Source organism: Prinia subflava, chromosome 2 (assembly GCF_021018805.1).
Source record: "Prinia subflava isolate CZ2003 ecotype Zambia chromosome 2, Cam_Psub_1.2, whole genome shotgun sequence".
NCBI lineage: Eukaryota > Metazoa > Chordata > Aves > Passeriformes > Cisticolidae > Prinia > Prinia subflava.
The window spans coordinates 3,097,096-3,124,938 of record NC_086248.1 but is presented as its reverse complement, the minus strand read 5'-3'; the positions used below and the strand labels follow the sequence as shown (position 1 = coordinate 3,124,938).

Below are 27,843 nucleotides of genomic sequence, written 5' to 3'. Positions count from 1 at the left end.
GGCTGTGCTCCGTGGATGACCACGGAAGGAGAAACCTTCTCTGACCAAGAACAGATTTCTCTCTAAGATGGAAAAGATATTTTTCCACGCTATCCATACTGGTGGGCTACCAGGACAGCAGCAAAGGCTGAAACACTGTCCCTGTGCATGGTGGGTGCAGGTTCCAGTGCAGTTCTGCATCTCATCTCCAGGCGTTCCAGGGCTTTGATATTTCCTTGTCCTCATTTGGATCCCGGCCATTGGCACTAGCAAGGGATTGGGCCTGTGGACCAGGGAAAGTCCTGGTTCCATGGGGTCAAAGTCATCGTAGACTTATAATCCATATGAAAATAGAGTGAGTGTTTACATGGATAGGAAGAAAACCCGATTTTACACTGGCAAAACTGTAAATAACACACCTGGGCTTTGTCAGGGGCGACCCTATTCCTGAGGGGAGGAGGAGAACAGGATCCAAAAAAGATCCCACGGGGACTCCTCAACTTGCAGCTGGGGTATCTGACCACTTTCTGTGGAAGCATCACCCTGGAGCCACCATGTCCAGGAGGGGACCCTGCACAGGAGCATCCTGCGCCCCAACCCCGTTACTCCAGCTCGCCTGCCAGCTCGCCTGCCACCCCCAGTCACTCCTGGCCTGTCCTTCCCGTTCCCAGGCAGGAGTCAAGGTCTCGGTGGCAGGAGGGCCTGACGCAGGCGGCTCCCCCCGTGACGCTCCCGCTGCCGGGACAGAACATTCCGGAGGGTGGCCGTGGGGACACACACGGATGGTCACCTTGAGCGGCTCTGCAGCCAGCAGGGATATGAAGGGATTGTTTTGCCGTCCTGCTCCAGGCAGGAGGAGGAGGAGGAAAAGGAGCGGGGCCGGCAGCAGGGATTTTGTGGGAGGTTGTGCTGGAAGCAGCCGGCACAGCTGGGCTCTGTGCCGTGGCCTTCACCTGCTGCTTTGCCAGCAGGAAAAGGGGAGATGCGGCTGCAGAGCTCTTTGGTTTCTCCTGCTCTCAGGTTTTGTTCTGTCCCCAGATGGAAGGACCCTCTGGTCCTGCAGCGTGGGTTGGGTCCGTCCTATTAAGGTCTCTTCACCTTCAGAAAAGGATAGCCAGGCTCACAATGATTATTGGGAATTTGGGAATGGTGTCTGGCTCATAAAAAACCCCAAACTGTGCCTGGGACTCACCTGGGTCAGTGGCTGATCTGTGCCAGACTAAGCAGGATTGAGTGTTAGAAGGTGGAGCTTCAAAGGGTTTTTTTCCTGTTTCTAGGAGAGAGAGAGCAATGGGGTCATCCCCTTTCCCTCCATCCTCCATCCATTTTTTGACCTCCTCCTGCTTCAGAGCAAACATTGGTTAGGCTTTTCCCCTGCCATGAATTATCCTGATCCAAGTGGGACAAGGCCAAGAGAACCCCTCTGAGTAAAACAAGCCCATCCCCAGGGCTCAGGCCTTCCTTACCTGTGTACAAGGAGGGTGGGAAACTGGAGAGCGGCTTGGGACAAGGGATGGAGGGACAGGACACAGGGAATGGCTTCCCACTGCCAGAGGGCAGGGATGGATGGGATATTGGGAAGGAATTCTTGGCTGTGAGGGTGGGGAGGCCCTGGCACAGGGTGCCCAGAGAAGCTGTGGCTGCCCCTGGATCCCTGGAAGTGTCCAAGGCTAGGCTGGACAGGGCTTGGAGCAACCTGGGATAGTGGAACAATTTGATCTTTATGATCTCTTTCAACCCAAAGCATTCAAGTATTCTACGAAACTGGAGGTGAATTTAGATGACCAGTGTAGCAGGTGGGTGTTGCTTTGTTCCCAGCAAATGTCTTTACGTTTTCGTGTCACACCTTGGCGCTGGGATGTCGCTGGTCCATGCTTTGCAGTGTTCCACTGTCCCACTCTTTCCAGGTCAAATCCATAAGAGACAGAGCAAGGCAATGCTACAGAAACACCATCAGTGCTTCTGTAGCACACTCAAAATGTGCAAGCAGAGCACACACACACCCCAGGGCTCCCACCCTGCAGCCTTCCCCAGCTCCCCAACCCACTTTATCCAACACTCAGCCACAGGCTGAGCCTCTCCCAGCAATTTTGGCTCTGAGCAGCCAAGGTGGGAATGAGAAGAGAGCAGGGGGCTGGGGGGGAGGGTGTAAATGGCTCACGGAGGATGCTATCACGTCAAACGCACTGTTTACAAGCTGCTGCCAGGTTATTGAAGATCAGAGAGTGGCTGGCTCTAAACACAGCTACTCCTGGAGTGCAGCGTGTCGGGGCTGGTTGATACATGTCCCCCCGCTGCCCCTGGGGTGACCTCTGGGACCCTGGAGTTATCAGGGGGAAGCGACCATGCGGTGGGGCTGCAGGACCACCTAGGGTGCCAGGAGAGCTGTGGGGAGACGCTGCACAGCTCCAGGGGAGGAGATCTGGAGATACAGAGGGCTCCTGGCCCCTGTAGAGCCAGGGCTGGGAACCTATAGGAGCATCTGAACACCTGGGATAAACATTTGCCAGTCCACGGAGGGCAGAAGTGACTTTTTCCAGTCTGACCAGTTGGGTTGATTGATGTTCTCTGTGGTGTTGGCTCATGGAGAGAGGGGGATCTGTCCACCACATGAAAACCAACGCTGGTGATTTCAGGCAAATTTGTGTTTATTGGATGTGTCTGTAGTATAAAATTCAACACAGCCAGGAATCTGGTCATCTGCTAAACTCTTAATGCACTCTTCCCAGAAACTATTAGAAATCCAAACAATCCCTGGGCATCAGACTGGAGACAGCTCACATCAAGAACAACTCCCAGAATATATTTTGGATCTGCCCACACTGTCTCAGAGGCTGGGAGAGTTTAATAGCATGGACATGACCAGAGCTGACCAACTGGCCTCATGACCAGGGGAAAGAACTTGTATTTTTTTGTTTACAACAACAGCTGTACTGACTAGGTGCCAACATTTAAGGTACTGGACAGCAAACACCAGACAGAGCAGCCCTGGCAGTGTTTGTCCTGCCAAAGGAAGGACCCTGAGGTCGTTGTTTGAAGATGACAGAGTCTAGTGAAGGTGTCCCTATCCAGGGAGGCTGGAACTGGATGATCTTTAAGATGTCTTCCAACCCAAACCATTCTGTGTTTCTGTGATTTTATGGAAGTTGGTCAGGTGCAGATGGGAGAGGCAAGGTGTGGTATTAATTTCTGATCTCCTGGGTGAAACAGGCCAGTTTTTCTGGAGGTTTGATCTGGATAAGGAAACAGGGGTAAAGCCTCTCACCTTTACCTGTTCAGAGCAGCTGAAGATCCCCCTGCACAATCCCCAATCACGTTTATCCCTGTGGCTTGGAGGCCCCCTGTGGTTATGGAATCATTCAGGCTGGAAAAGCCCTCTGGGATCATCCAGTCCAACAATCCCTCAGCACTGCCAAGGCCACCACTCACCCGTGTCCCCAAGTGCTACATCCACAGGTCTTTTCATCCCTCCAGGATGAGATTCAGCCACTGCCCGGGCAGGCTGTTATCTCATTTCCCAGACATCATCCCGGTGCCCTCATCTCCAGACATCAACATGGTTTGAACTCCCATTTCTGACCATGATCCCAGGCACCCCAGGTGCAGTGAGCTGACCACAGAAAACTCCCACCACCCTGCCACCTCTGCCTTTCCACTGTCTCCACCCTGTGGCTTCAGCCTACCCTTGAAAGAAAAGAGGAAAGACAAGGTCAGAAAGAAGGTTTGGGTGAGAATGATTTAATTACACCCTTGAAAGGGTGAGGGGACTCTCCTGCTGTCACAGAGACAGTGATGGCCAGTAAGATGTGTGGCTCTGGTACAATCAGGGTGACATCTGGCATTTAGAGGATGGTGGCAGGGATTGGTGGCTCCAGGGAGAGGTTCCTTCCTCCTGCTTTGCTGACAGAGACCTGTAGCTCAGGTTTAAGGTGAGAGGACAAGCTGGCTGCAAATCCTTTTCTTGTGACCACGAGGATGGCAAGGCCATCCTCCTCTCCAAGGGGAGTCAGAGCTGGATCTCCCTTTGCCAGCTCCCAGGATGGTGAGCAGTCCACAGCAGCTGGCCATCCCTTCTCTCCAACGCTGGACAAACTGCTAATTTTAGCTGGGAGTGACCTTGGGCAGACTGAGGGAGGAAGAAACCCTGGAGAAAGGAGGTCTGGAAGCAGCCTAGGAAAGAAGAACCCATGGCAGGTCACAGCCTGTCTGCAGTGGTGGGCAGTCTCCAATGTCATGGGGAAGGGTGCAGCACGAGCCCTGGGAGAGCAGAACAAGGAAAATCATTGATTTAGAGACTTCCTGAGCCAGGGATGGTGTTGTAACACCTGGCTCAGCCCCCTGAGGGATGAGAAACAGTCCCAGCCCTCTGCCTGCAACCCAACACAAACCTCTTTGGGCAGTCTGAGTGACTAAGGAAAATGCTTCCCTCGAGCCCTGCTATCCCTGTAGGGTTTTCCTGGCTGCTGGAAGAGATGGAATGTTGTCCTGAGCAGCCAGTGGGGATGGAGAGGACTTCCCTTGGGCTGATTTGTTGCAGGTTCTGTCTCTGCTTCCCACCAGGAACACACCTGTGCTCTCTGCCACCCTCACAGCCTGGCTGGACCCAGCTGCTTCTTGGTTTGGGGTGCTCAGGGATGGCCACAAAGCTTTTCAGAGCCAGCCCAGAGTGTCACCGCCCTTGGAGATGCTCTGAACCGAGACTCCTCGGAGAAGCAAGCTTGTGAATTCTCCCTTTGCACTGGGCTACTGAGCAGCCTGGCCAGGGAGGGCACCCTGCTGGAAAAAGTGGTCACTGTTCCCTTTGGTGGAGCAGCTCGGAGACCAGAGCTCAGCCTGGCAGGACATTGATGCCCTTGTTTGCTCTGCAGTGTTTGCCAGGGAATATTTACCCCGCTGTGTGTGGGTGGAGATAAAAGAGAGCAAGGTGAGGGCTCCTCACCACCTCCCTTCCACACAGCCTCGATTTGCAGCGCCAGCAAGGCAAGCCCCAGGCAGCCTGTCCTGCACAGAGCAGGTGGAGACACTTGGAACCTCCCTTTATCCCCTTGGGAGAGATCCTGAGCTCCTGGAATGTGGCAGTGTGCATATGGATGAGCTGTTCCTGCCAATGCTGTCCTGCTCCAAAAGAGAGCCCAGCATGGGATGGCACTGAAATAAAATCCCTTTCCCCAGGATGTGGGGCAATGGCTTTAGGATGAAAGAGGGTAGATTTAGATTAGGTATTAGGAAGAAAATTTTGACTGTGAAGAAGCTGTGGCTGCCCCATCCCTGGAAGTGTCCAAGGCCAGGTTGGATGGGGCTTGGAGCAACCTGGGATAGTGGAAGGTGTCCCTGCCTTGATCCAAGATCAAGGTTAACTTTAAGGTTCCTTCTATCCCAAAGGATTCTGTGATTCCATGGCTCTGTGACAGGACTTTGATGCTGCTTTGCTCTTGTTCTACCCCAGCTGACCAAGCCCATCCTGCAGCTCCAGGGTCCGGCTGCAGACGGAGTGTGTGCTATGCTGAATCTTTTATTAGACATGAGAAAATCCACGCTCCTGGGAGTGCCTGGGTTCTGAGGAAAGCTGGAGCTCACGCCATACAAGACAGCAGAAAAACCACCCAGTGCTGCAGCTCCCCACAGCCCTGCCCTCTCACTGGTTTTCCTTCGCTCTCCCTCCCTCTCCCACCTCTTCCCACAGCACCTGCTGATTTTTCCATGCCTGTCTCCCCTGCTGGCTCCAAGTTTCCAGATTGCCAAGGTGTCACAGTGCACAGCTATTGCCCTGAGAAAGTGCTACTCTGCAGCCTCGGTTCTACAAGGTGAAGAACTGAGAAATACCACAAAAACCTTCTCTCCAAAGCCTCAAACCACTTGTAAACAGGGTGTTAATGACAAGGAACTCAGCACAAGATCAGACATTAAAGACACAGAGATGAAATTTCAGACAGAAGATGGGGATGCAGTAACAGGACCCAGGCTGCACGGGAAAGCAGAGACCAATAATGGAGGACTGAATCTTTGAGAGTGAGAATTGGAAAGACCATTCCAGTGGCACCCAGGGAAGAAGTGAAAGGATTATCTTGGATGTTATGCAGGATACACATCACTTGATAATCTTTTTAATCCTTGTCTGGGCCATTCAGGGGTTCATGCTCTGTCTGTGGCAGGAATTGACTCGTATCTTGTAAAATACCTTTGCACATCTCGACAAGTTCTTGTTGGGTAGGTTGAATTTGAGAGCCTGGATCATTTTTATCACATTTTTCCTGCTCCAAGACTCCCCTGTGAGCCTCTGGCTGGAGCTCACCTCTTAGGCTGCCAGGTTGGAATGGGGATGAAAAGGTTCTTCAGAGCTTTTGATGGCATTCGAGACACCTCGGGCTGGAGGTCACAGAGGACAGCACCCCACCCCTCACCTGGGATTGTGCCTGCAGTCCCTGACGTCCATGCTCAGAAGGGCAGGTCCTTTTCTGTCCAGCTGTGGTGGAGGAGCTGCAGGGCCCATTTCCCAGTGGTTTTGGTGGGTATTCTGTAAAACTGTGGGTGTTTTGTAAGCCATGGCTGCTCACGGAGCTCACGCTCTCCCTCCATCCCCTGGAGAGGATCAGCTTGGAGGCACAGACCCAGCCTGCTCCCCAAAGCCAGGGAAGAGTTTCCAGTGGCTTCATGGAGGAGATCATGGAGCCAGGTCTGCCCCAGGGAACAAATTTAATGTGTTTGTTCAGCAGGAACAGCAAGGACCATGGTGTCCAGTGCAGAGGAAGCTCAGCTCACAGCCTCTTGTTGTGTTCACCCTGGGCTTGGCCACGTGCTGCTGCTGGCCATAAAAATATCCATTTCCTTTCTAATTTGAGCTACAACACTTGACACTTTGGCCTTGGGCGATAATGCAATGTACAAGTGCTCAGCAGACACCCTGCAGCCCTTCTTCCTGCTTTGCTCCAGCACAAATAATCCACAGTTTTCTCTTCAATAAAATATTAACAGCCGAGGAGTCAAATAGCTTTCATCTGTATTTATTTCCTGACTATCATCTCATTAACAGGAATCTGCTGGTTCTGCATGGAGTTCCTGGGATCTGGGAGACAACAAGCTGGAGTTCAAGCAAGGGGAAAGACTTTTCCTTGAGCCCTACTGAAGTTATTGAATAAATGGTTTTTCTTCCATGTGGTTTAAAATGGACTTTTTGTAATTATAGCACATGTAACTCGTCCCTTGGGAACCACGAAGGAACTGGACTGAGCCTGATTAATCTTAAATTATTTCTAGGACTTACTAGCCTTGAGTTCATAGGGTTCAGGTTCTGAGGATGGAGATCTTTTCCACAGCCCAAGGTTTCCCATCCAGCCCCAGTGCAGTCCTAGAGGGGTGCAGGTCTCCCATAGATCTCCATCCACCATCCCTATGGAAAAATCCCAGACACATTAGGGTTCCTGCACTAGATCTAACATTTCTGAGACTGGGTCATCTCAGCCAGTCCCTTCTTTCTCAGTCTGGGAGATCATTTATTGTTATTAAATCCTCCTTTCCCCCACAGGGGGACAACTCCTTTTTCTCCCAGGCTCTTGTGCAGCAGTGCCATGAACAGGTAATTCTGTGTCATGTCTTGGGCTTGGCTGGGTGTTCTTTCTGATTCACATGGCATAGAATCTTGGAGTGGTTTAGGTTGGAAGGGATTTTAAGGATCATCTCATTCTAAGCCCCCTGCCATGGGTGGGGGCACCTCCCACTATTCCAGGTTGCTCCAAGCCCCATCCAACCTAGTCTTGGACACTTCCAGGGATCCAGGGGCAGCCACAGCTTCTCTGGGCGCCCTGACCACCCTCACAGGGAACAATTCCTTCACAGTTTCCCATCTATCCCTGCCCTCTGGCAGTGGGAAGCCATTGCCCCTTGTCCTGTCCCTCCAGGGTCTTGTCCAAAATCCCTCCCCATCTTTCTTATAGGCTCCTTCAGGAGCTGGAAGAGCACAATTAGCTCACCCCAAAGCCTTCTCCAGGCTGAACACTCCCAATCCTCTCAGTCTTTCCTCACAGCAGAGCTGCTCCATCCCTTTGATCACCCTGGTGCCTCCTCTGGACTCTTTCCAGAAGCTCCAGGTCCTTCCTTGTTAAAGCTCATCCAGCTCCATCTGCCATGGGCAGGGACACCTCCCGCTATCCCAGGATGATCCAAGCCCTGTCCAGCCTGGCCTTGGACACTTCCAGGGATCCAGGGGCAGCCACAGCTTCTCTGGGCACCCTGTGCCAGGGCCTCCCCACCCTTATTGTAAAAAAAAAAAAAAAAAATCTTCCTTATACCTGGTCTAAATTTACCGTTTTAGTTTAAAAACATTACCCCTTGTTCCATCACAACGGATCCTGGTAAAAAGTCTGTCTCCATCTTTCTTACAAACCCCATTTGAATATTTTAAGGTCTACTGGAGATTTCTCTTTCCATCTCTGCTGTTTCTGTCCCATAGCATCCCTTTTCCGCTGTGAAAGGCACCCTCTACAGCTGGACTCAAAATCTACTTCGTGGAGAAGAAAGCAGCAGATGAAACACCCTGGGGAGGCGATTCTGGAGTGCCCCAGCCTGGAGCTCACTCCTGTGGCCCTCACAATCCTCTCTTGGGCCAGCTGGGCCCTTTTCTTTGCCCTCCACTCCTCAGCCCAGTGAAACTCCTGACTGGGGACCAGCCTGAAGCCTCTTGTGGGCACTCCCCCGGGTGGGAGATTCACCAGAAACCAGGGAAATGGCATTTGAACCCTCCGGGCGCTGGGTGCGCAGCGGGACCTGCCGTGCTGCTGCACCCGCAGCTTGTGCAGAGAAGGCTCAGCCAAGCGAGGAAGGGTTTTATTTCTGAAGGGGTTTTTTTTTCTTTTTTACATGAGTTTTTACTTCCCCAAAGCCGCCCAGATTCGCTGGGAAGGAGGGACATCTCGCGGCCACAGCACGAACATCTCTGCTCCTCGGGCATCCCCCCATTCCCTCCCCGGGTACCACCCCAGCACCACCCCCCGGCCTCTCCCTTCTCCTCCAGGGGCTGGCGGTGGCCACGGGAGGAACACGGGCTCTCCCACACCCTGACGCCTCAATAAAGAATGGAAAATCCTCGTATCCAGTTTTTTTATTACCGACTTGAGGCAGAGCGGGGGCATCACCTGGCGGGAACGCTCCAGAGCTGGTGCGGCCCAAGGAGGCGCGGGCAGGACACGCTCCTGCCCCTGCCCGCGGCACGGAGGGGGTGTAGCAGTGGCACCAGAGTGGGGCAGAGATTCTTCACCCCCACAACATCACCCCGGCAGCTGGCCCCTCTTCCCGGAGCTGCAGTTGCGGGGCCGAGGGGTTTTTCTCTGTCCAGGAGGAGTTCTCTGTCCTTCGAGGTGGGTACAGCCCTCCGAGGCGGATGCGGCAGGACTGTGCCACCTCCTCAGTCTCTGCGACAACCACAGAGCCGGCAGCATCCTCCTCCATCACCTCCCTCCTCTCGCATTCCCCATCTCCAAGCGAGGACGGGAGCGAGGGGAGCGCCCGCCCCGAGCCCCCGCCGGGTGGGGCGGCAGCGCCGCGGCGCCGTCCCCCGGAGCTGGCGGGGCCGGGGCTCACTGCTGCGGCTCGGGCTCGTACTGCTGCTCCGTGGAGGTGTAGAAGTCCTCGAGCACCGACTGCAGGTACTCGAAGGTGGGGCGCTCCTCGGGGTTGCTGCGCCAGCACTTGAGGATGACGCTGTAGAGCTCGGCGGGACACGTCTCCGGGCAGGGCATGCGGTAGCCCCGCTCCAGGTTGCGAATCACCTCGGGGTTGGTCATCCCTGCAGGGGAACACAGCCCGACAGGGGTTATTCGGCACCCAGAGGGGCTCGCAGCAGCTCCCGCCCGGGTAGGGCTGGTTCCCGGATCTGGGAATCGTCCCTTCCTCAGGGTTGTGCCTCCCTTCCATCCCTCTGTCCTGTCCTCGATTCCCCTCTCTAAGCTCGGCTTTGCACAGGTGTAACTGAGGGAGGGAAAGCCAGCTGGAAGGACCTCTTGTGACAAGAGGGACATTGAGGGGCTGGAGTGTGTCCAGGGAAGGGGCTGGAGCACCAGGAGAGGCTGAGGGAGCTGGAAAGGGGCTCAGCCTGGAGAAAAGGAGGCTCAGGGGGAACCTTCTGCCTCTGCACAACTCCTGACAGGAGGGAACAGCTGAGAGGGAGTCGGGCTCTGCTCTCAGATAACGAGAAGAAATGGTCTCAAGTTGTACCAAGGGACATTTTGATCAGATATTAAAAACAATTCCTTCATGGAAAGGGCTGCCCAGCCCTGGCACAGCTGCCCAGAGCAGTGGTGGAGTCCCCATCCCTGGAGGGGTTTACCAGACATGTAAATGTGGCACTTGGGGACATGGATCAGTGGTGCCCTTGGAAGTGCTGGGTTAATTCAGTTTAGAGGCCTTTTGCAACTTGAACAATTCTGAGATTCCAAGAGACAGCTGTGTGTGTCTGGGCACACTTCAGTGAGTGCCTCCAAGCCTGGAGCAGCACTGGATCCTTGGAAGTGCCTGGACACTCATCCTGTATTCCCAGGAAACGTGTTTGGATATACACCCTCTACCTGGGTAAGGAATCCTGTACCGAGATAAGGAATCCTGTACCTGGGTAAGGATTTCTATGCCCAGATAAGGAATCCTGTACCTGGATAAGGAATTCTGTGCCCAGATAAGGAATCCTGTACCTGGATAATGAATTCTGCACCTGGGTAAGGGATCCTGTACCTGGATAAGGGATTCTATACCTGGATAAGGAATCCTGTACCTGGATAAGGAATTCTGTGCCCAGATAAAGAATCCCGTACCTGGATAAGGAATTCTGTACCTGGGTAAGGGATTCTGTGCCCAGATAAGGAATTCTGTACCTGGATAAAAGATGCTGTACCTGGATAAGGGATCTTGCAGCTGGATAAGGAATTCTGTGCCCACATAAAGAATTCTGTATGTGGATAACGAATTCTGTACTTGGATAAGGAATCCTGTACCTGGATAATGAATTCTGTACCTGGGTAAGGGATTCTGTACCTGGGTAAGGGATTCTGTACTTGGATAAGGAATCCTGTACCTGGATAATGAATTCTGTACCTGGGTAAGGGATCCTGTACCTGGATAAGGAATCCTGTACTTAGATAAGGAATTCTGTGCCCAGATAAAGAATCCCGTACCTGGATAATGAATTCTGTACCTGGGTAAGGGATTCCGTGCCCAGATAAGGAATCCTGTACCTGGATAAAAGATGCTGTACCTGGATAAGGGATCCTGCCGTAGGTGATGATCTCTGTCAGGAGGATCCCAAAAGACCACACGTCAGATTTGATGGTGAAAACCCCATAGTTAATGGCCTCTGGAGCTGTCCATTTGATGGGAAATTTGGCACCTGTCCCAAAGGAAACAAAAGGAAATAATTCTTGGAGTTAGAGCATCTCCCTCACCTGTCACAGGCACAAGAATTCCTCAGAAATGATCCCTGGTTCCTTTGGGCTGTGGATTATGATTCTGTGGTTCTTCTTAGAAGAAGGGCTCCAACCCCTTGATTATCTGCATGTCCTTCTCTGGACCTGCTCCATCCCAGAGCTGGATGGAATATTCAAAACCAATTTGGCAGATTTATTATGGGACTACAACAGTAGGATTTTTATCTGTATAAAATTGCTTTGGTTTTCGCCAAGAAAAATTGGATCAGATGATCCTTGAGGTCTCCTTCCAACCTGCTACTCCATGATTCTGTGAAATAACTTATTAGAAGGGGGTTGTTTTTAGAAAAAGTGCGTAAAAATTACAGCAAATATAATTTCTCCAGCCCTTAAATATGCATAGTTTTATTAAAACCAAACTAAGCCTAATTTTATTTTGTCTACCAAGTTCTTGCTTAACCCACTGAGGACAGCAATCACTATAAGGTTGCAATTTCAGTTGAGCTAAGACAAAAAAAAAAACCAAAAAACCCAACCAACAGCAAAACCACCTTGGTAAGTGAGAACTGATCATGTTATGCTTCAGAGGAAATCACATTTTTATTTATACACATCCTTGCAGGACTGGAAATCCAACTGCAGGGTGTGAAATAAGCGCCTCAGTTGTTGCACATCACACTCTGAGTGACAAGGCTGGGAAATGCAATCTATGAAGTGAGAATTGTTCAGAGCAGATAGAGGGGAGCTGTTATTCCAGAGCAAAGCTAGCTGGAAAAATGCTGATGGGAGCAGCTTGCCACTGGAAAAGCAGCTCTTTTGGTTATTAACAGAATTATCCTGATTTCATCAAAGCTTCTCTTAAGGATAAATCTGCCTTAAAAATTTGCAGCTAAGTCAAAATTCCCCTTCATGGCAGTTTCCGAATTACATTTGGAATCTTTTACTTCTCTGAAATAGTTTTGCATGTTGAAATTGGTATAATTTGTGTCAAAAAGCATTTTTGGGACAGGAAATTGAAAGAAATGTTTCTTATCATAATAAAAAACCCCACAAAACCGATTAAATTTCCTTTCCTCAGAGTATATTTTAAGGGGAATTTAATCTCATCCCAACTCTAGAAGAGGACAGATTTCCAAAATGTGAAAATCTTCTGGTAAGTGCCACTTAGCCTGACTTAACTATTTTATTTCAGTCACTTCTGCTTTCCTTGATGCTCTGTAGAGTCCCTTTGCAGTCTGGATGATTTGATCTCATACCTGACCTCAGAGTCAGAGCTCAATACAGGGATGATCTCAGAAGCCTTTTCCAAACTAAATAATTCTGTGATTTATTGTTTTCTGAGTAGTCCCTCTGCTGTGGAAGGGACCTGATGTGCTCAGGGCTTGGTTTGCCTGGCACACCTGGGAGCTGCTGCTGGATCCAGATCTGTGACTCCAGCTCTGTTATTTCCTTCCCTCTGGACTGAATCCCTGTGAAAACCTGGCCACAGGCAGCAACTTCCATTAACAGAGATCAAATTCCTTCTGCAAACGACTGGAGGGTCAGCAGGACTCCCTCAAACAGAACTAGAAGAGGTTTTTTTCCCCATTTTGCTCTGCAGTTTTCAGTTGGTTTTACAGTCCCCAAGCACTGCTGACTCTCCCAGAATGGGATTTTTGGGTGTTTCTGTTTCTCTGCTGTAGGAAATGGAAAGATAGAAACTTCCACAGTTACTGAAGGGTTTGATTTGCAGCACTGGGAGAAGCTCGGATTAAGGTAAAAATAGAAGTACACAAACATCAGGCAGAAAATTTACAAACTTACGTTTCTATAGTTGCAAGTAAGAATATACTTTAAGTACGTAAGAAACTGTAATAGGTAAGGCAGTAAAGAATTTTATAGTGTAATAATGTAATTTTATCGAGTAAGCTAAGAGTTGAGATGTTATAATAGAAATATACGTGTGTACGTGTAGTAGTAGCCCATTGGATAGAAGTATATGCAGTACAGCAAAATTAAGCAAACATGATAGGTCAAAAAACCAAAATAAACTCTGTGGCAACTTTCCATTGGATTAGAATGTTATATATTGCTTTGTAGTGAAGAAACTTGTGACTGCTTTGAGCTATGGCCAACTTCTTGCTCCTCTATAATCTCACAGCCTTTGAGGCTGACGTTTATCTGAGTAATAAATCATTTTTAGCCCCACAGTGGTCCCATCCCTTCATTAAGGCATCGATAATATTCTGCCTCTTGCCTGGTGCTGACAGCAGCAGCCACATGGGCCCTGTGCCCGATGCCAGCCTGGCATTCCTGGGTGTCCTGGGTTGCAGTGCAGGATGTGGCCAAGGGCCTGTATTCTATTCCCAGGGTTGGGCAGGTGCCTTCTGTTAATGGCCAGCTGATAAAACCAGGTGGGGCAGTGTTCCTTATCTCTTCCACACCCATCCTCCCTCCAGGGGATATCTGCTGTTAATTTGCCATCGAGGCTCACTGCATGGCTGATAAAATTTCATCATCCCATGGGAGATGCTCCACCCAGGGGGAGGAGCCCAGCATTCCTGCCTGGATAAAATCTGGGATTCAGAACACCAGGGCAGCCTGTTTGCACTGGATTCCCAGAGGAAGACTGGACCCATCTCATCACCACTGGACCTTCAGAAGGAAACTACACCCTTCTACAGGATCATTGCTTCAACAGAACCACATCTGTCACTCCAGGAGGACTCTGCTCCCAACAGCCTGACCAACAGGGTGTCAGGTTGTATTCTGACGCTGTCAGTGTTTTCTTTTTTTTGCTCTGTTTGTTTTTTGTACTGCTACATTTTCATTTTTTAATATGCCCAGTAAAGAACTGTTACTTCTATTCCCATATCTTCACCTGAAAGCCCCCTAATTTCAAAATCATAATAATTTGGACGGAGGGGTTTACATTCTCCATTCCAAGGGAAGCTCCAGCTTTCCCAGACAGATACCTGTGTTCCTAAACCAAGACACTGGGGGCAGGAGGGTGGGAGATGAGGGCAGTTGTCTTGGGTTGAGAAACGTAACCAAGAATGTGTATTCTATTTTCATCTGTTGAAATCGGTTGGGAGATATTGTTCTTTATCTCTTGTAACTCTAGAGGTAGAAAGAGGGTGGATGCCTTCTGTTAATGGACACCTGATAACACCAGATAAGGCAGGGCCTCCTTATCTCTTCCTCCACCCATCCTCCTCCGAGGAACATCCCCTGTGAATGGGCCATTGAAGGCTCTCACAGGACTGATAACATCACCTCATCCCATTGGGAGATGCTCCACCCAGTGGGAGGAGCCAAAGCCTTTCCAACAGGATAAAACCTGCAATCCCAAACACCAAAGGAGCCTGTTTGCACTGGATTCCCAGAGGATGACTGGACCCTTTCTTGAGGATCATCTCTACTCCAACAGAGCCACATCTGTCACTCTGGGAGGACTCACTGCGGGCTGCTTCCAACACCCTGATCAACAGGGTGTCAGGTTTGCATTCTGATTCTGTCAGTGGTCCTTTGTACTACAGCATTTGTCTTATTTTAGTTTACCCTTTTGTTGTTGTTGTTGTTGTTGTTTGTTTCTTCTCTCTCTATTAAATTGTATTTCTGACTTGGAGTCTCACTGGTTTTGCTTTCAAACCAGCACAGCAGTGCTGGGAAGGACACCCACCTTCCTGAGCCAGGTACTCGTTCTCGATGAGCCTGGCCAGCCCGAAATCGGCGATTTTACAGCACAGCGACTCCGAGACGAGGATGTTGGCGGCCCTCAGGTCCCGGTGGATGAAGTTCATGCGCTCGATGTAGGCCATGCCCTCTGCCACCTGGGAGGGAGGAAGAGCCCATCTTCATCATCACCTCTCCCTTTTATCTTGGCTGGTTTTCACCCACCTTTGCAAAGCTCAGCATTTTTGCAGGGTTGCTGTAATCTCTCTGTGATCATGGATGTGCCTATGTTCCCCATGGATGGACAGGTGGGGCAGCAGACAGGTAAATAAATAGATATTTCCCTTGTACAGGTGCAGATATTCAGCTTTGCCAGCCTGAGCAGCCAAGTGAAGCAGAACAGAAGCACCACTCTCTGTTCTGCTCAGAAGTCACAGCCCCAAGTCGTGTCTGCAGCAAAAGCTAAAACCACATCACTGGATTCCCAGTTTCTGCCACAAGTCTCTCCTCTCCAGTGGGGAATTTAGTCATAAATATTCCAGGTTAAATATGTGAATTAAGAAAAGGGGAAAAAGGAAAACCACAAAAAAAATCAAACTAGCGAATTATAGAATGGTTGGAAGACACCTTAGGACCTTAAAAATCATCTTATTCCAACACATTGCCATGGGCAGGGACAGCTTTCACTATCCCAGGTTGCTCCAAACCATGCCCAACCTGACCTTGGACACTTCAGGGATCCAGGGGCAGCCACAGCTTCTCTGAGCAATCTGTGCCAGGGCCTCCCCACCCTCACAGGGAAGAATTTATTCCTAAAATCTAATTGAGGTACCTGGTGTGTGATGAGCCTCTATCAATGACAGCAGCATTATTTCATTGATGAGTGCTGTGGGTTGAAAACAGACATTGACAGAAGACAGAGGTTGCCAGGCTGAGTCTCAGATTTGGATTGGGTAATTTATTGGAAAGGTGAGAGGATGTGTGCAGCACCTGCCAGCAAGGACTGGCACCTATTAAAGCTTTCAAGCCCCTGTGGGTGAGGGCAGAGCAATTTTCCACTCCATGCAGATTCACATGAGCCTCAGAGCTCACATGTGGTTTCAAACAGGATACTCACACGTACTTTCCAGTGCTGCAATTCTAACCTGTGTCAACACCCCTCTAGTGCAAGGGCTGGTTTCTGCAGTGGAAAATGGAAGAATTGATGTAATTTCCTTTCCTGATGTTAATGAGATAGGGCCTGGTGCTCGGCCCATCCCAGCCCAGGGTGTTTTCAAGCATTTACCTCAAGACTGACCACAGGATGGAGTGCAGCAGCCCAGACTGTTCTAATATTAACTCGCACGGATGTCATCGGATCGAAATTGCGCTCGAGAGGGCTGGGCGCCTGTTGGGCTCTGATGTCACCCCAACACCACAGATAAACAGATTGCAAAACAGCTCTGCAAACTGCCCTTTCCTCCTGCTGCTCCTCCCAGAGATACCCAGGGAATGTCTGAGTCCCTGCCCTGGGGAGGTGGTGGTGGGGTGGGAAAGGGAAGGGTGAAAGTTCTTCTTCCAGTTGATGCCAGTGCCTCAGGGATGGGTAAAATCCTTACTACCCCAGCCTGAGGGTGACTCCTGCGGGTTTTGCATGATTGGGGTGTGGGTTTGGTCTGTGTTCAATTATCCTGGTCCTGCTGTGTGGTGCAGTTTGCCCAGAGAAGCTGTGGCTGCCCCTGGATCCTTGGAAGTGTCCCAGGCCAGGTTGGACAGGGCTTGGAGCAACCTGGGATGGTGGAAGGTGTCCCTGCCCATGGCAGGAGGTTGGAATGTGATGATTTTTCAAGTCCTTCCAACCCAAACCATTCTGTGATTCCAGAGTTCTGTAACATTGACCAAAATCTTTGCTCTGAGTCACCCAGAGATTGCTCTGGCTTCAGCAATTTCCTCCTCCAACGAAATGCATCTCTCCAATTTCTGGGGAATGCTCCCACTAAACCCAAGGGCTCTGTAATATGGATTAATTGGGATCATTTTCCTTATCCTCTGGAATTTAGCACAAACCACAGGCTATAAGTTTCAAGAGAGGGAATGAAACAATGAAAGATGGAGGGAGGGAAGTGGGGATTTCAAGAGAGGAGAGAAGGAAGGAAGTAATTAAGTCCAATACTCTAAACAGGGAGAGTGAATTTGTCCCCATAATATCTCACAGACAACAAAGATGAAGCTGCAGACACGGAGAATTTATCAGTAGTGAAGAAGGAAGGAACAGAAGGAGGTTCCTCTACATGCCTATGGAAAGTTCAAAGTAAAAATGACACAAGGTGGCACTGCTTCAAAGAATTTCAATCTTTTCATCCTGGTTAAGGCAGGAAGGAAAGTCTTCTACTATCATTAAACATTTCCTCAAATATTAAGATTCTCTAGTTGTTAATTCATTAAAAAGTAACTCTATATGAGGGCTGGGACCAGCAAACTGCACGTTTTTTCCTCAAGTCCAATTTGACAAGAGAAGCTGAATGATTTTATGGATAAATCCCAGGTGCTTTATTCAGGCTGATCAGGCTTCATTCAGCCTGATGCTTCAGGAATTTTTTCCCCCCAATATTTCATAATTAGCCTAACTCTGCTCTGGACGAGCCAAATTCTGTCAACAGCTGGCTGGGACCAAAGTGCAGTGGTTTTGCCATTCTCATTCTTCATATGTTTTCCTTTATTTTCCCCTATTTGTGTTTAGAGGCACTTCTGGACAAAAACGTTACAGTGCAGCTGCAACTATTAAGATTTGCAGCCTGGGGATGCTTAGAAGTTAAAATTTTGTTTTCCTAAAGAGCAATATTCCCAGATCTGAGGGTCAGAGCATCCTTTATGCCTCATCATCAGGGCAGAACTGCTGGTCCTGCAATGGGAGTCTCTTTGTTGAGCTTTTTCTTCTCTTTTGGTAAAAGAAAAAACAAAAAAACCCCATTTTTTTTCCCACTGAGCAAGGCAGAAAATAAAAATAAATAAAATCAGACCAAAATAAACTCAACCACCCCCCAAAAAAACCCCAAACTCCAGATCTCTAGCCCTGCACTAAGCTATCAGAGGGCTGCCCTAAGGACAGAACTGATATGAGCATGGATACGAGAGGCATGAGGAGAATCCCTAAGAGAACACTCCAGGAGGAGCTGTTTTTCTCCAGGAAATCTTTGCTCTGACTGACGCCAGACTTGCAGGGATTCCAGTGAGGCAATAACAAATCTTGGATCTTTTTCCCAGAGCCTGTTCACTGACCTGAGCAGAGATATCAATGAGTTTGGGGAGATTCAGCTGGCTTCCTTCTTCTGTCTTCAGGAAATCCAGCAAACACCCTGCAGGAGAGAAGGCACTGCTGTAACTCCTCTGAATCATCTATAAATTTGTTTTTCCTGGTGCTTCGCTGAATATATCCAACAAATCTGCCTCTATCCTAAGGAAAATCTGAGATACAAGAACAGAGGTCCACTGGAGCATCTTCCATTAGGAAAGCTCCCAAAAAGCCCCAATTCCCCTCTCTTTGGCACAGATCTGTTGCAAACCTTGGCGTATTCATCATTTAAACTCTTATAAACAAGAGGGGAAAAAGAAAGGACAATTTCACCATGAGGGGAGTAAAAACCTGAAACAAACTTCCAGGGAGAACAGTGGAAGACTTTAAATACTCCTCAAATGGAGCATCACCATAGTTTTTTCATCACCCAGGAAGTCTCTTCCTGCATCAAATTTTTTGAATCAAATTTTTTGGGTCACCTTCTTGCAGATTTGGTACAACCCCTCCTGCCCCCCCTCATTCTGCATGGGAGCACTGGCCACACAACCAAACTGGTTCTGCAGAAGCCCAGCAAAGAGCTCCAGGAGGGTTTTTACCATTGGCCATGTACTCTGTCACGATGTAGATGGGCTGCTTGGTGACCACGGCGTACAACCGGACCAGTTTGTTGTGCTGCAGCCTCTTCATCAGGTTTGCCTCTGCCAGGAAGGCGTCAGGATCCATGCTGCCCTCCTTCATGGTCTTCACAGCCACCTTGATGTTGTTCTTGTAGTAGCCTGCAGAGAGATTTATGGTGTTTTGAGGAATTTTGGGCTCTCTGCAGGCTCTGTGGGGTTGTGTAGGAGAAGGAGAGGTCATGGAGCAGAAAACCACAGTAACAGCTTGAATCCCTCCCAGAGAAGCACGTGGTAAATCCCAGAGCCAGCAGGTGTGAGAGGAGAGGGGACACTCATGTCACAGCTGTCAATACATGAGGCTGCAGCAGGGACTGTCCCTGCAGTGAGCCCATCCTCACACAACCCTCCCAGACCCTTTCTGGATGAAAACCCTGGGGCCTCCCACCAGCTGGGCTCCCAAATTGTCCAAAAACCATCCAAAAAGGCAGGGCTGTGCAGTCAGCACATGAGCTCAGCCTGGTCCTGTCCACAATCTCGATTTCCAAGGCAACCAGCAACCACAAAGAGCGTGGCAAAGGAAGATGAGCTCCCCCCACTTCCTCTCCTGCTGATTAGCAGCAGGCAGGAAGGCATCAGGGATGGAGATCTGGGGTAAAAAGTGGAACAGGGAGGCAGAAAAAGTGGGGAAATGTCACGCAGGTACCCTACTGGGTGTGACAGGACCACTGGCATCACTACAGCTGTGCCTATGATTCCCAGGAAGAATGAGTGCATATCCCAAGAGATGAGTAAATAGTGACTTCAACACCCATCCCCTTGTGAAATCCTTGCTCAGCCACGGATCTGTGCAAACACTGGAGCTGTGCAGTCCTTCCCAGGAATCCTGCAGCTACTCCTGTGTGCGTACCCATAAATATGTGTTCATCCTTAAGGATCCCCACTCCCAGAATGGTCTTGCCTTAGGGAAATAAGAGGGCTTTCCACCTCCTGTCTTTATGTCTTTTTTTTTTTTTTTTTCTCCTGGAATGGAGGGAATTCCACTTACCCATCCACACTTCCCCAAACTGCCCACTGCCCAGCTTCTTCACCAGCTTCAGGGCCTCCCGAGGGATCTCCCACTCGTCCTGGGCCCAGGGTCTTTGGGGCACCACGGATGTGCAGGGGGCTGTGAGGCGCTGGCACAGCCCATCCCCTTTCTCTGGATGAGGACAAAGCACAGGAGAGTTCAGTGGGATGGCACAGAAAACCTCCTCATCCTCCATCCACACCTGCCAGGAAAAACCAAACCACCACAGCCACACGGGGAAGGGGTGGAGCCCCCAGCCCTGGAGGGATTTAAAATCTCTGTGGATGTGGCACTTGGGGACATGTGTCAGTGGAGGCCTTGGCATTTCAGGGGGAGCAGTTGGATTCAGTGGTCTCAGAGGGCTTTTCCAACCTTTATAATTCCATGATTTCATGAGAAGTTTCAGCCACAGGGATCAAGGCACCCAGAATGGACCCAATCGAAGGGAAAAGCTCAAAGAGAGCCAGAGAGGAGCAAATCATCCTGCCCAGTTATTCCAAACCCTGCTTCCCATGCATCCCTCCTATCTATCCCAACAGCATTCACCTCTTTCCTTTCCTAATGGGAGACTCTCCCTGGCTTCATGGCTGGGGGCAGAGCTCACCCTCTCAATTCCTGAGGATGCAAGCCAGGACATGGGTTCTGCTCATAGGATCCCACCATGAGGGCAGGCGAAGCAGCTGTGGTGCCTCCCAAACCCATCCTCCCTCTGCCCCCGTCCTCTCAGGACACAAATCCCCGGGGAAGGCAGACAACTCACGGCTGTAATGATGGATGAGCTCTGGAAGGCTGCAGAAGGTGATCCTGGGGGAGATGTAGTACCCGCCGCCGTCCAGGGAGCGGATCCTGTAGTGTTTGATGACGTCCCCGTGAGCAGAGTTGTTGTCTCTCACGGACAGGGAATAGGAGTCTGGAGCAAGAGAGAGGGAGCTGTGAGGACAAACTGCCCCCTGTCAGAGTCCAGGACATCCCTCTGGTCACCCTGGAGGGTTTGGAGACCGGACAGGGGGTCTGGGATCTGTACAAGGGGCTCAGCCAGCCTCACACAGAGCCCAGGAGGACACTGCCTCTGATCCCTGCCATGGCAGTGAACGCCCGCATTGTATGACCAATCACAAGCCAGGAGAGTTCGAAATAAGTAATAGTTAGTTTATCACAGAGTGTGAATGTAGAATCCAGGATTTTTAGTATATGGGTTTGAAGAGACAAGATGGAGGAATTGGGGAGTGGTCCCTGTGCTCCTTGTTCTTGTTCTTTTCCCCCATTTTCTGCTGAGTTGTATCACAATGATTGGTTTAGAGTAGAAACGACATGTTAACATAGGTAGTAAGTATTGGTAAGATTCTGTAAATAAAAAGTTCTTTGTAGATGGTGATTGGGTCAGGGAATGGTACAAAGGGTCTGGGACCCTCTGATCCACCCAGTCCTGCCGCGTGTCCTGCTCTGCTGGGGACGCCCTGCAGAGCTGAGAAAGAACTGAGATAATGAAGAATAAACAACCTTGGAAACATGCACTGGCGGATTCAGCTTGTCTGCTCTGGCTCCAGCGTGAGACCTTTTGGGCAAGAGAAGCTTGAAAGCCTGATTACATTGGGGAACAGCAACCCCGAGGAGAATCTCAGGGAACAGCAGCCCTGAGAGCCCCAGGAGCAGCTGCCTCCTCTTCCCTTGGCTGTCTACAGCTGCAAACCAGCCCTGCCCGATGCCTTTCCAGGGCAAGTTCCCCAGAAGTTACATCTGCACACTTCTCCCTCTGCAAGACAAGGGGACAGGATAAAAGTTCATCAGAGTTTAACTGGTCCTGTCCAGGCTTCCTGGAGCAACCCCTGCCTGTGCTGTGGCCGACAGCCCCATGGGAGCACTGTGGGGATCAGCAGCACCTCTCCAGGCAGAGCAAACAGATGTTCCCTGGGTCAGGATGGTCTTTCCACAGCTCCATATTCCCATCTGAGCTCTGCCAACCTCAGCACCGTGAAATCAGAGTGGTTTGGGTTCAAAAGGACCTTAAAGTTCATCCAGTGCCACCCCCTGCCATGGGCAGGGACACATTCCACTGTCCCAGGGTGTTCAAAGCCCTGTCCAACCTGGCCTTGGACACTTCCAGGCATCCAGGGGCAGCCACAGCTTTTCTGGGCACCCTGTGCCAGGGCCTCCCCACCCTCACAGGGAATAACTTCTTCCTAAAATCGATTCTCAACCTGCCCTCCTTCAATTTAAAGCCATTTAAAGCCATTATCCTCTGGTTATGAAACCTTGTGCTAATGTCAGTGGCTGAGCTGGAGGGGTACAGAAGGGGAATTCAGGAGAATTGTCTTGTTCAGCCACAAACTTGTGACTGTCACTAAACCAGATCTAGAGATTCCCAACTGGAATCTTTTCCCTTTTGGGCTTCAAGGGAGTTGCTCAGCCATCCACCACTCCAACCTGCTATTCCCTCCATGAGAAACTAGACCAAGAGGTTGTGTTTTAGTGCACAAAAGCATCACTAGATGTTGCTGCAGAGCTGGATTTCCAGCCTGTCTCAGTGTGATTCAACGCAGCTTAGCACTGGGGTTTTTCCCCTTTTGTCTGGATCATGTTTCTGAAGTGAGTTGTTACAAGCCTGCTGGGCTGTTCTAAGTCTGTCACCTGGGCTGATAAACTGCCCATTTTTGATGTTTTTAAATGAAAAGGCAAGTTTAAACATGTTTAAGAGTGTGTGTCTGTTCATGCAGGATCATAAAAAGAAGCAGGGCCATCCACAGCAACTCTGAAACCCTAATCCTGCATGTGAAGGGAAAGTTTAGTAACATAAAATCCTCACTGGCTGGGGTTTCTCCATCCCAGGACCAGCAGTTTTCCCTGCACTGTGCCTGAAAACCATTTGCATTTATAAAAAGCAGAAAAAAACCCCCCATCTCTGTGGATAATTGCTGTGTTGGAGTGATCATAAATCTTTACAAGCAGAGTCTGGAAGAGTCTAAAGTTTTCCCAATCATTTTGAGGGGACTCCCTTCCTGCAGAGACCAGATCTGGTGGTGTAAACTTCATGGAAAAACCTGGTGGTTTAAATGCAGAGCCAGAGAACCTCAAATTTGACGTGGTGATCTCCTCAGCAGAGGATTCTGATTCTCTTTCCATCACCATGAATGTCAGGCAGAAGACAAATTGAGAAGCCCTTTTAATTTGATCAGTCCTGCAGCTGAACAACTCAGAAATAGCCCTGAAACATCTCCAATGGGGCAATAAAACCTCAAGGGAAAGAAATGGCTCTGGTGGCTCCTCTGTGGTACCCATGTAGCCCTAAGTTCCAAATTAATGATATTTAACATCAAGGCCAAAGGCTGGACTTGATGATCTTAAGAGATCTCTTTCAACCTAAATGATTCTGTGATTCTGTGAAGAAGAATATGACAATGACAACAACTATATATCATTATTATAATTATTATTACTACTATTTACTATTATTAACTTCCATTAATTGCTGTTGAGGGTGATGATGATGTTTTAAATTCAAAGAGACTGAAACACTGCCCAGGCCAGGTGCAGCCCAAGAGAGTTGGGCTCATGTGGCACGAGACCAAGAGGGTGCTTGGTGTGCCTGGAACAGGGTTTAGGGTTTGTGTGGGATTTTTACAGGGCAAGACCAGCTCAGGGAAGGAACCAAACATGGTCTGAAGGCAGCTGCACTGAGACCAAATGATCCTGCAGAAGAAAATCCAGGAATTGGTGGCAAACACATCTGCAAGGGGGTGCCTGGGGCTGAGAGTCAGCAGGGAAGAGGAGACTTGCCCTGTCTGCCAGTGGGGTTGCACCCAAAATCCTTTTCTCCCACAGGATCTCCTTCCCAGGCCCCACCAACCCTTTAAACCCTCCTGCACCTTTCAAGCAGAGACAGGGCCAATCTCTCAGCTGCCAATGTTAATTCTTACTCTGTCATTAAGCTAATGACTGCATCTCAGCCCCAGTCACAGTTTAATTTGCTGCAGGGAGCGTGGTGGAACGTCCCTGTCATTCTCCCTGGCCTGTTCCCTTGGGAGTTGCTGTGCAGAGGCAATGCACTGAAGATGGAAAGATTCAATTCTTCCTTCACAAAATCACAGAATGGAAAGGTCCTTAAAATTCATTTTGTTCCACCTCCTGCCATGGACAGGGACACCTTCCACTAAACCAGGTTGCTCCAAGCCCCATCCAGCTTGGTCCCTGCTCCCAGTGACAGCAGAAAATGAAAATCATTGACTCCTAATTCCCTCTGATGATATCCAGGATAGACAAAAGCATTTCTTCCTCCTCAGTCACAAGGGACATTCACCTGTTCTGCAGTCCTGCACCACGTCCTGGCACAGACCTGGGCTGGTGAAGAGTCCAGAGTACAGAATTTATGGAACAATTTCTTCATCAAAAAGTTGTCCAGCCCTGGCACAGCTGCCCAGGGCAGTGATGGAGTCTCCATTCCTGGAAGGGTTTAAAAGCCACATAGATGTGGCACCTGGGGACATGGTTTAGTGCATTTCCTGCCCCTAAAACTCTCAGCAGGCTCTTAAATCCCTCCCAATGGGAAGCAGAGGAGCTCAGCTGGATGCAGAGGCTGAGCTCAGGAGGTCCCTCCTGCTGGGAGCAGAGATGCAGGAATCCTGCCGGGAGCCAGGAGCCCGTGGCTCAGCACAGCTGGGGGAATGTGTTCCTGCAGCTTTGGGAATGATTATTACATCAGGGGGACTTTGTTTATTTGCAGCAGCTTCAGCAAGGACAGTGCTCCGCCGATGATTTCACCGCCTTCCCACACTGCCCCCATCTTCCCAGGGTGCTGGATGTGCCTTTTGTGGACTCTGGGAAATGTTGGCTCTGAAGATTTGCAGAGTTTCTGCATCTCAAACCATGAGGAAAATGAGACTCTGCTCAGGATGGGCTGGGAATAGGTGCTTCTCCTGTGCCTGAGACATCCCAGTATGAGACAACCACCTCCCAGTTAAAGTCACTAGTGAGGGTTAGCTCAGCCCAGTGCTTGTCCCTGCTGATCAGATTTTGCTGGAGATGTGCCAAGTGAATGAAAACACACATCATGGGGAAGGAAAACAGAAAAAAACCCAGCAGGGCTGCAAGGGCAGGGTTAATACCATGGCATTGCTCTGGACATCTCTTGGTGGGCCACAGGGTGCTTTACATCAGGGAATTCAGCTCCGTGGCACTTTTGGAGATGCCTGGGTTGTCTTTTCCCTTCCTCTTTAGGGAGGAGGAAGCTGTGGCTCAGATGGATCAAGCAAGGTCATTCAGGCAGCCCAAAGCACAGAGTGCTCAGGTAGCAGCTGTGCACACAGGATAATTCAGGGAATGAGGTGTTGAAGGAATAACACTCATGTTCTATCCTAAATACCAGAAAAGGCACAGGCCAGAGACACAGCTGAGCATTTGGGACTCACTTGGGACTTCCATGGAGGGGAACCCACATCTGCTGATGCAGAATATCCCACACCTCGTTCTTCTTGGCACCAGAGACAGGCCATTAAGGATCCAATTCTCCTTGGATTTCAGGGCTCCACCACCCCTGCTCGGGCCCTGTGTGACCAAGACCCACCCAGACTCCAGACAACTGCAGAAGTTAGGGACAATTGTCCTCAACAAGTGTAGGGAAAGGTCTGATCCCATCCATGTGTGGCACCTAGAGATGCCACAAAGACCAGGATCCTGTGTGGGCAGAGCTTCAGACACAGCACGAGTGTCTGCTTTGTGCTGCTCCCTGCCCTTCCTGTGTGCAATGAACAACCACAGCAGCTCCCCAAATATCCCAGAAAACAAAGGGAGAGGGGGAATGGGATAAACAGAAGAGCAGCTCATGCTCATAAGTCCAAGCCTGATTATTGCAAAAGCACCACAAAGGTAGCAGAGAAACTGGGATGCAGCAGAAAAAGTGACTTATAATGTGAAATGCTTAGAAACAAATCTCTTAAATGTTTCCTGAACTGAATGTTCCCTAAAAATTCTGAAAGCTGCAAATCCTTATGGATAGCAGCTCTGCTTGGCATCAGCTCGGCAGGGATGTGTGGAGGTGTGTCCTGGCACGGGGCAGAGGGAGAAATTCAAAGTAGGATGCCACAGTCTGACACAGCCCCAGTGCCTGGTGGCTGAGGGGGACAGGTACAGGAGGATGAGATTCCAGGTGCTGTCCCCAGATCCTGGCACTGTTTAATTTTCTGGCAGTGGTGGAAGGAACAACCCATGGTGGAAGGATCAGATGCTTGGAGACCTCTCTTATGAATATGAGGGAAAAAGAGACAAGAAAGGAAGAAGGAGACACTACAGTAGTCAAGAGCCATTTGTAGGATGGAGGAATCAGACTGTTCCCTCTGTCACTGTTTGACCTGGGCCTTTGGAACTATTTGGGAAACAAGTCAAGGAAAAGAAGGCTCCATATGATTTCAGGTGGATGCTCCAACTCTCTACTGAACAAGAAACAGTTGGACACCATGATCTTAGATGTTTTCCAATCTAAATAATTCCTTGATTCCTTTGGGAAGACATAAAGCACCTTTTTTCCATGTGTTAAGGAAAGATTCATGCATCAATTTGAAAGGAAAGGAGCCAAATGACAGCAAAACTGAAAACCCTTTCCTGAACTACTCCATGGATCTGGTTCAGAGCAGAACCATGGGAACACCACGAGCATCATTTCCTCTGTGCTGTAAACACACATGATGGCCCAGAGAAAGCAAGGAGAAAAAAGTAGGAAAGAAATAATATTAAATTCCCATAGGACAACCTAAACTAACTTCCAGACTCTATGAATTACTAGCACAGAACAAAGAAATTGAAATTACATGGGTTTACATTATGATTAGTAATTATATCCACTGCCCAAGAGGAGTGGTCACAATGCCCTGGCCTTTCCATCCTCACTGGATCATTTTCTCAAAAGTCAGACGTCTTCATATGGAAAGAAAGTGGATGAAATCCATCTATCCTGCTCCAGTAACTCTCCTTCCAAAAGTTCTGGTTTGTGTGAATTCCCCTTGCTATAGATTATCAGGAAAAACACATTTCCCCTGGGAAAATGACTTTTTTCCCAAAATTCTGCAAGTTTCTGTTGCAAACGGGAGAAATACTCCTTCAAGAGTGTGTAGAAATATCTTAAAAAAAAAAAAATAAAAGAGAGAGAGAGATTTCCTTGGGAAGAAAAGGAAAAGAAAATCCCTAAGGTGCTTTGGAAAATCTGCTTATTTGTGTTCCTGTGTCTCTGCCATGAACTCTGGTGGAAGAGCCACTCTCACCACAGCCAGAACTGCACATCTCAGTGGCACCATGAGCAAATCTTTGCCCTCCAAACCCTCAGCTCACTCCTAGAGCCCCACTGAGGGTTTTCCAAACCTGGGCAAGAACGAGGAGTTACCTTTGCTCCACGGATCTCACCTTTGGTGCTCTCGCTCTCCCGGACGAGGAAAGAGCCAACTTTGTTCCCAGAGGACAACAGCAGCCGTTCAGCATCCTTTCTGCTCAGAGTTCTGAAATACCACCTGGGAGACAGAAAAGGCAAAATCATGGCTTGGACAGGAAAAACTCTTAAAAAAACGGAATTCTCTCCAGTTAGTTCTTTTTTTTTTTTTTTTTTTTTTTTTTTTTTTTTTTTTTTTTTTTTTTTTTTTTTAATCGTTACACTGTGAAACTAAGGGTTGTTTTTATTGGCAAGTATTTTTTTAATCTGCTGGAAAGTGGCAGTAATAGATTGTTTGGGGTAGATTAACACCAGATTTGGTTCACTTTGGGCTTGTTTCACAGCCTGGAAATTCAGACAGTGTGGGGAGTAGATGGGATGTACAGTATCCCATACACAGGAGAAGTTCAGGCTTTGGACACAAAGAGCTTTTATGTCTC

At 49.4% G+C, this 27,843-nt stretch overlaps 1 protein-coding gene across 1 annotated transcript in view; it reads right to left on the bottom strand.

The window, feature by feature from the left end:
- Window positions 1-7,586: 7,586 nt before the first annotated feature.
- BLK (BLK proto-oncogene, Src family tyrosine kinase) overlaps window positions 7,587-27,843 on the bottom strand; it is a 50,073-nt gene continuing 29,816 nt past the window's right edge. Inside the window, exons 6-13 of the mRNA XM_063423267.1 lie at window positions 27,382-27,485; window positions 20,756-20,905; window positions 19,975-20,127; window positions 18,909-19,088; window positions 18,297-18,373; window positions 15,046-15,196; window positions 11,216-11,347; window positions 7,587-9,757 (exon numbers count right to left, since the gene is read on the bottom strand). Coding sequence (XP_063279337.1) covers window positions 9,549-9,757; window positions 11,216-11,347; window positions 15,046-15,196; window positions 18,297-18,373; window positions 18,909-19,088; window positions 19,975-20,127; window positions 20,756-20,905; window positions 27,382-27,485 — 1,156 coding nt within the window. The 3' untranslated portion in view covers window positions 7,587-9,548. The remainder of the gene's footprint in view (window positions 9,758-11,215; window positions 11,348-15,045; window positions 15,197-18,296; window positions 18,374-18,908; window positions 19,089-19,974; window positions 20,128-20,755; window positions 20,906-27,381; window positions 27,486-27,843) is intronic.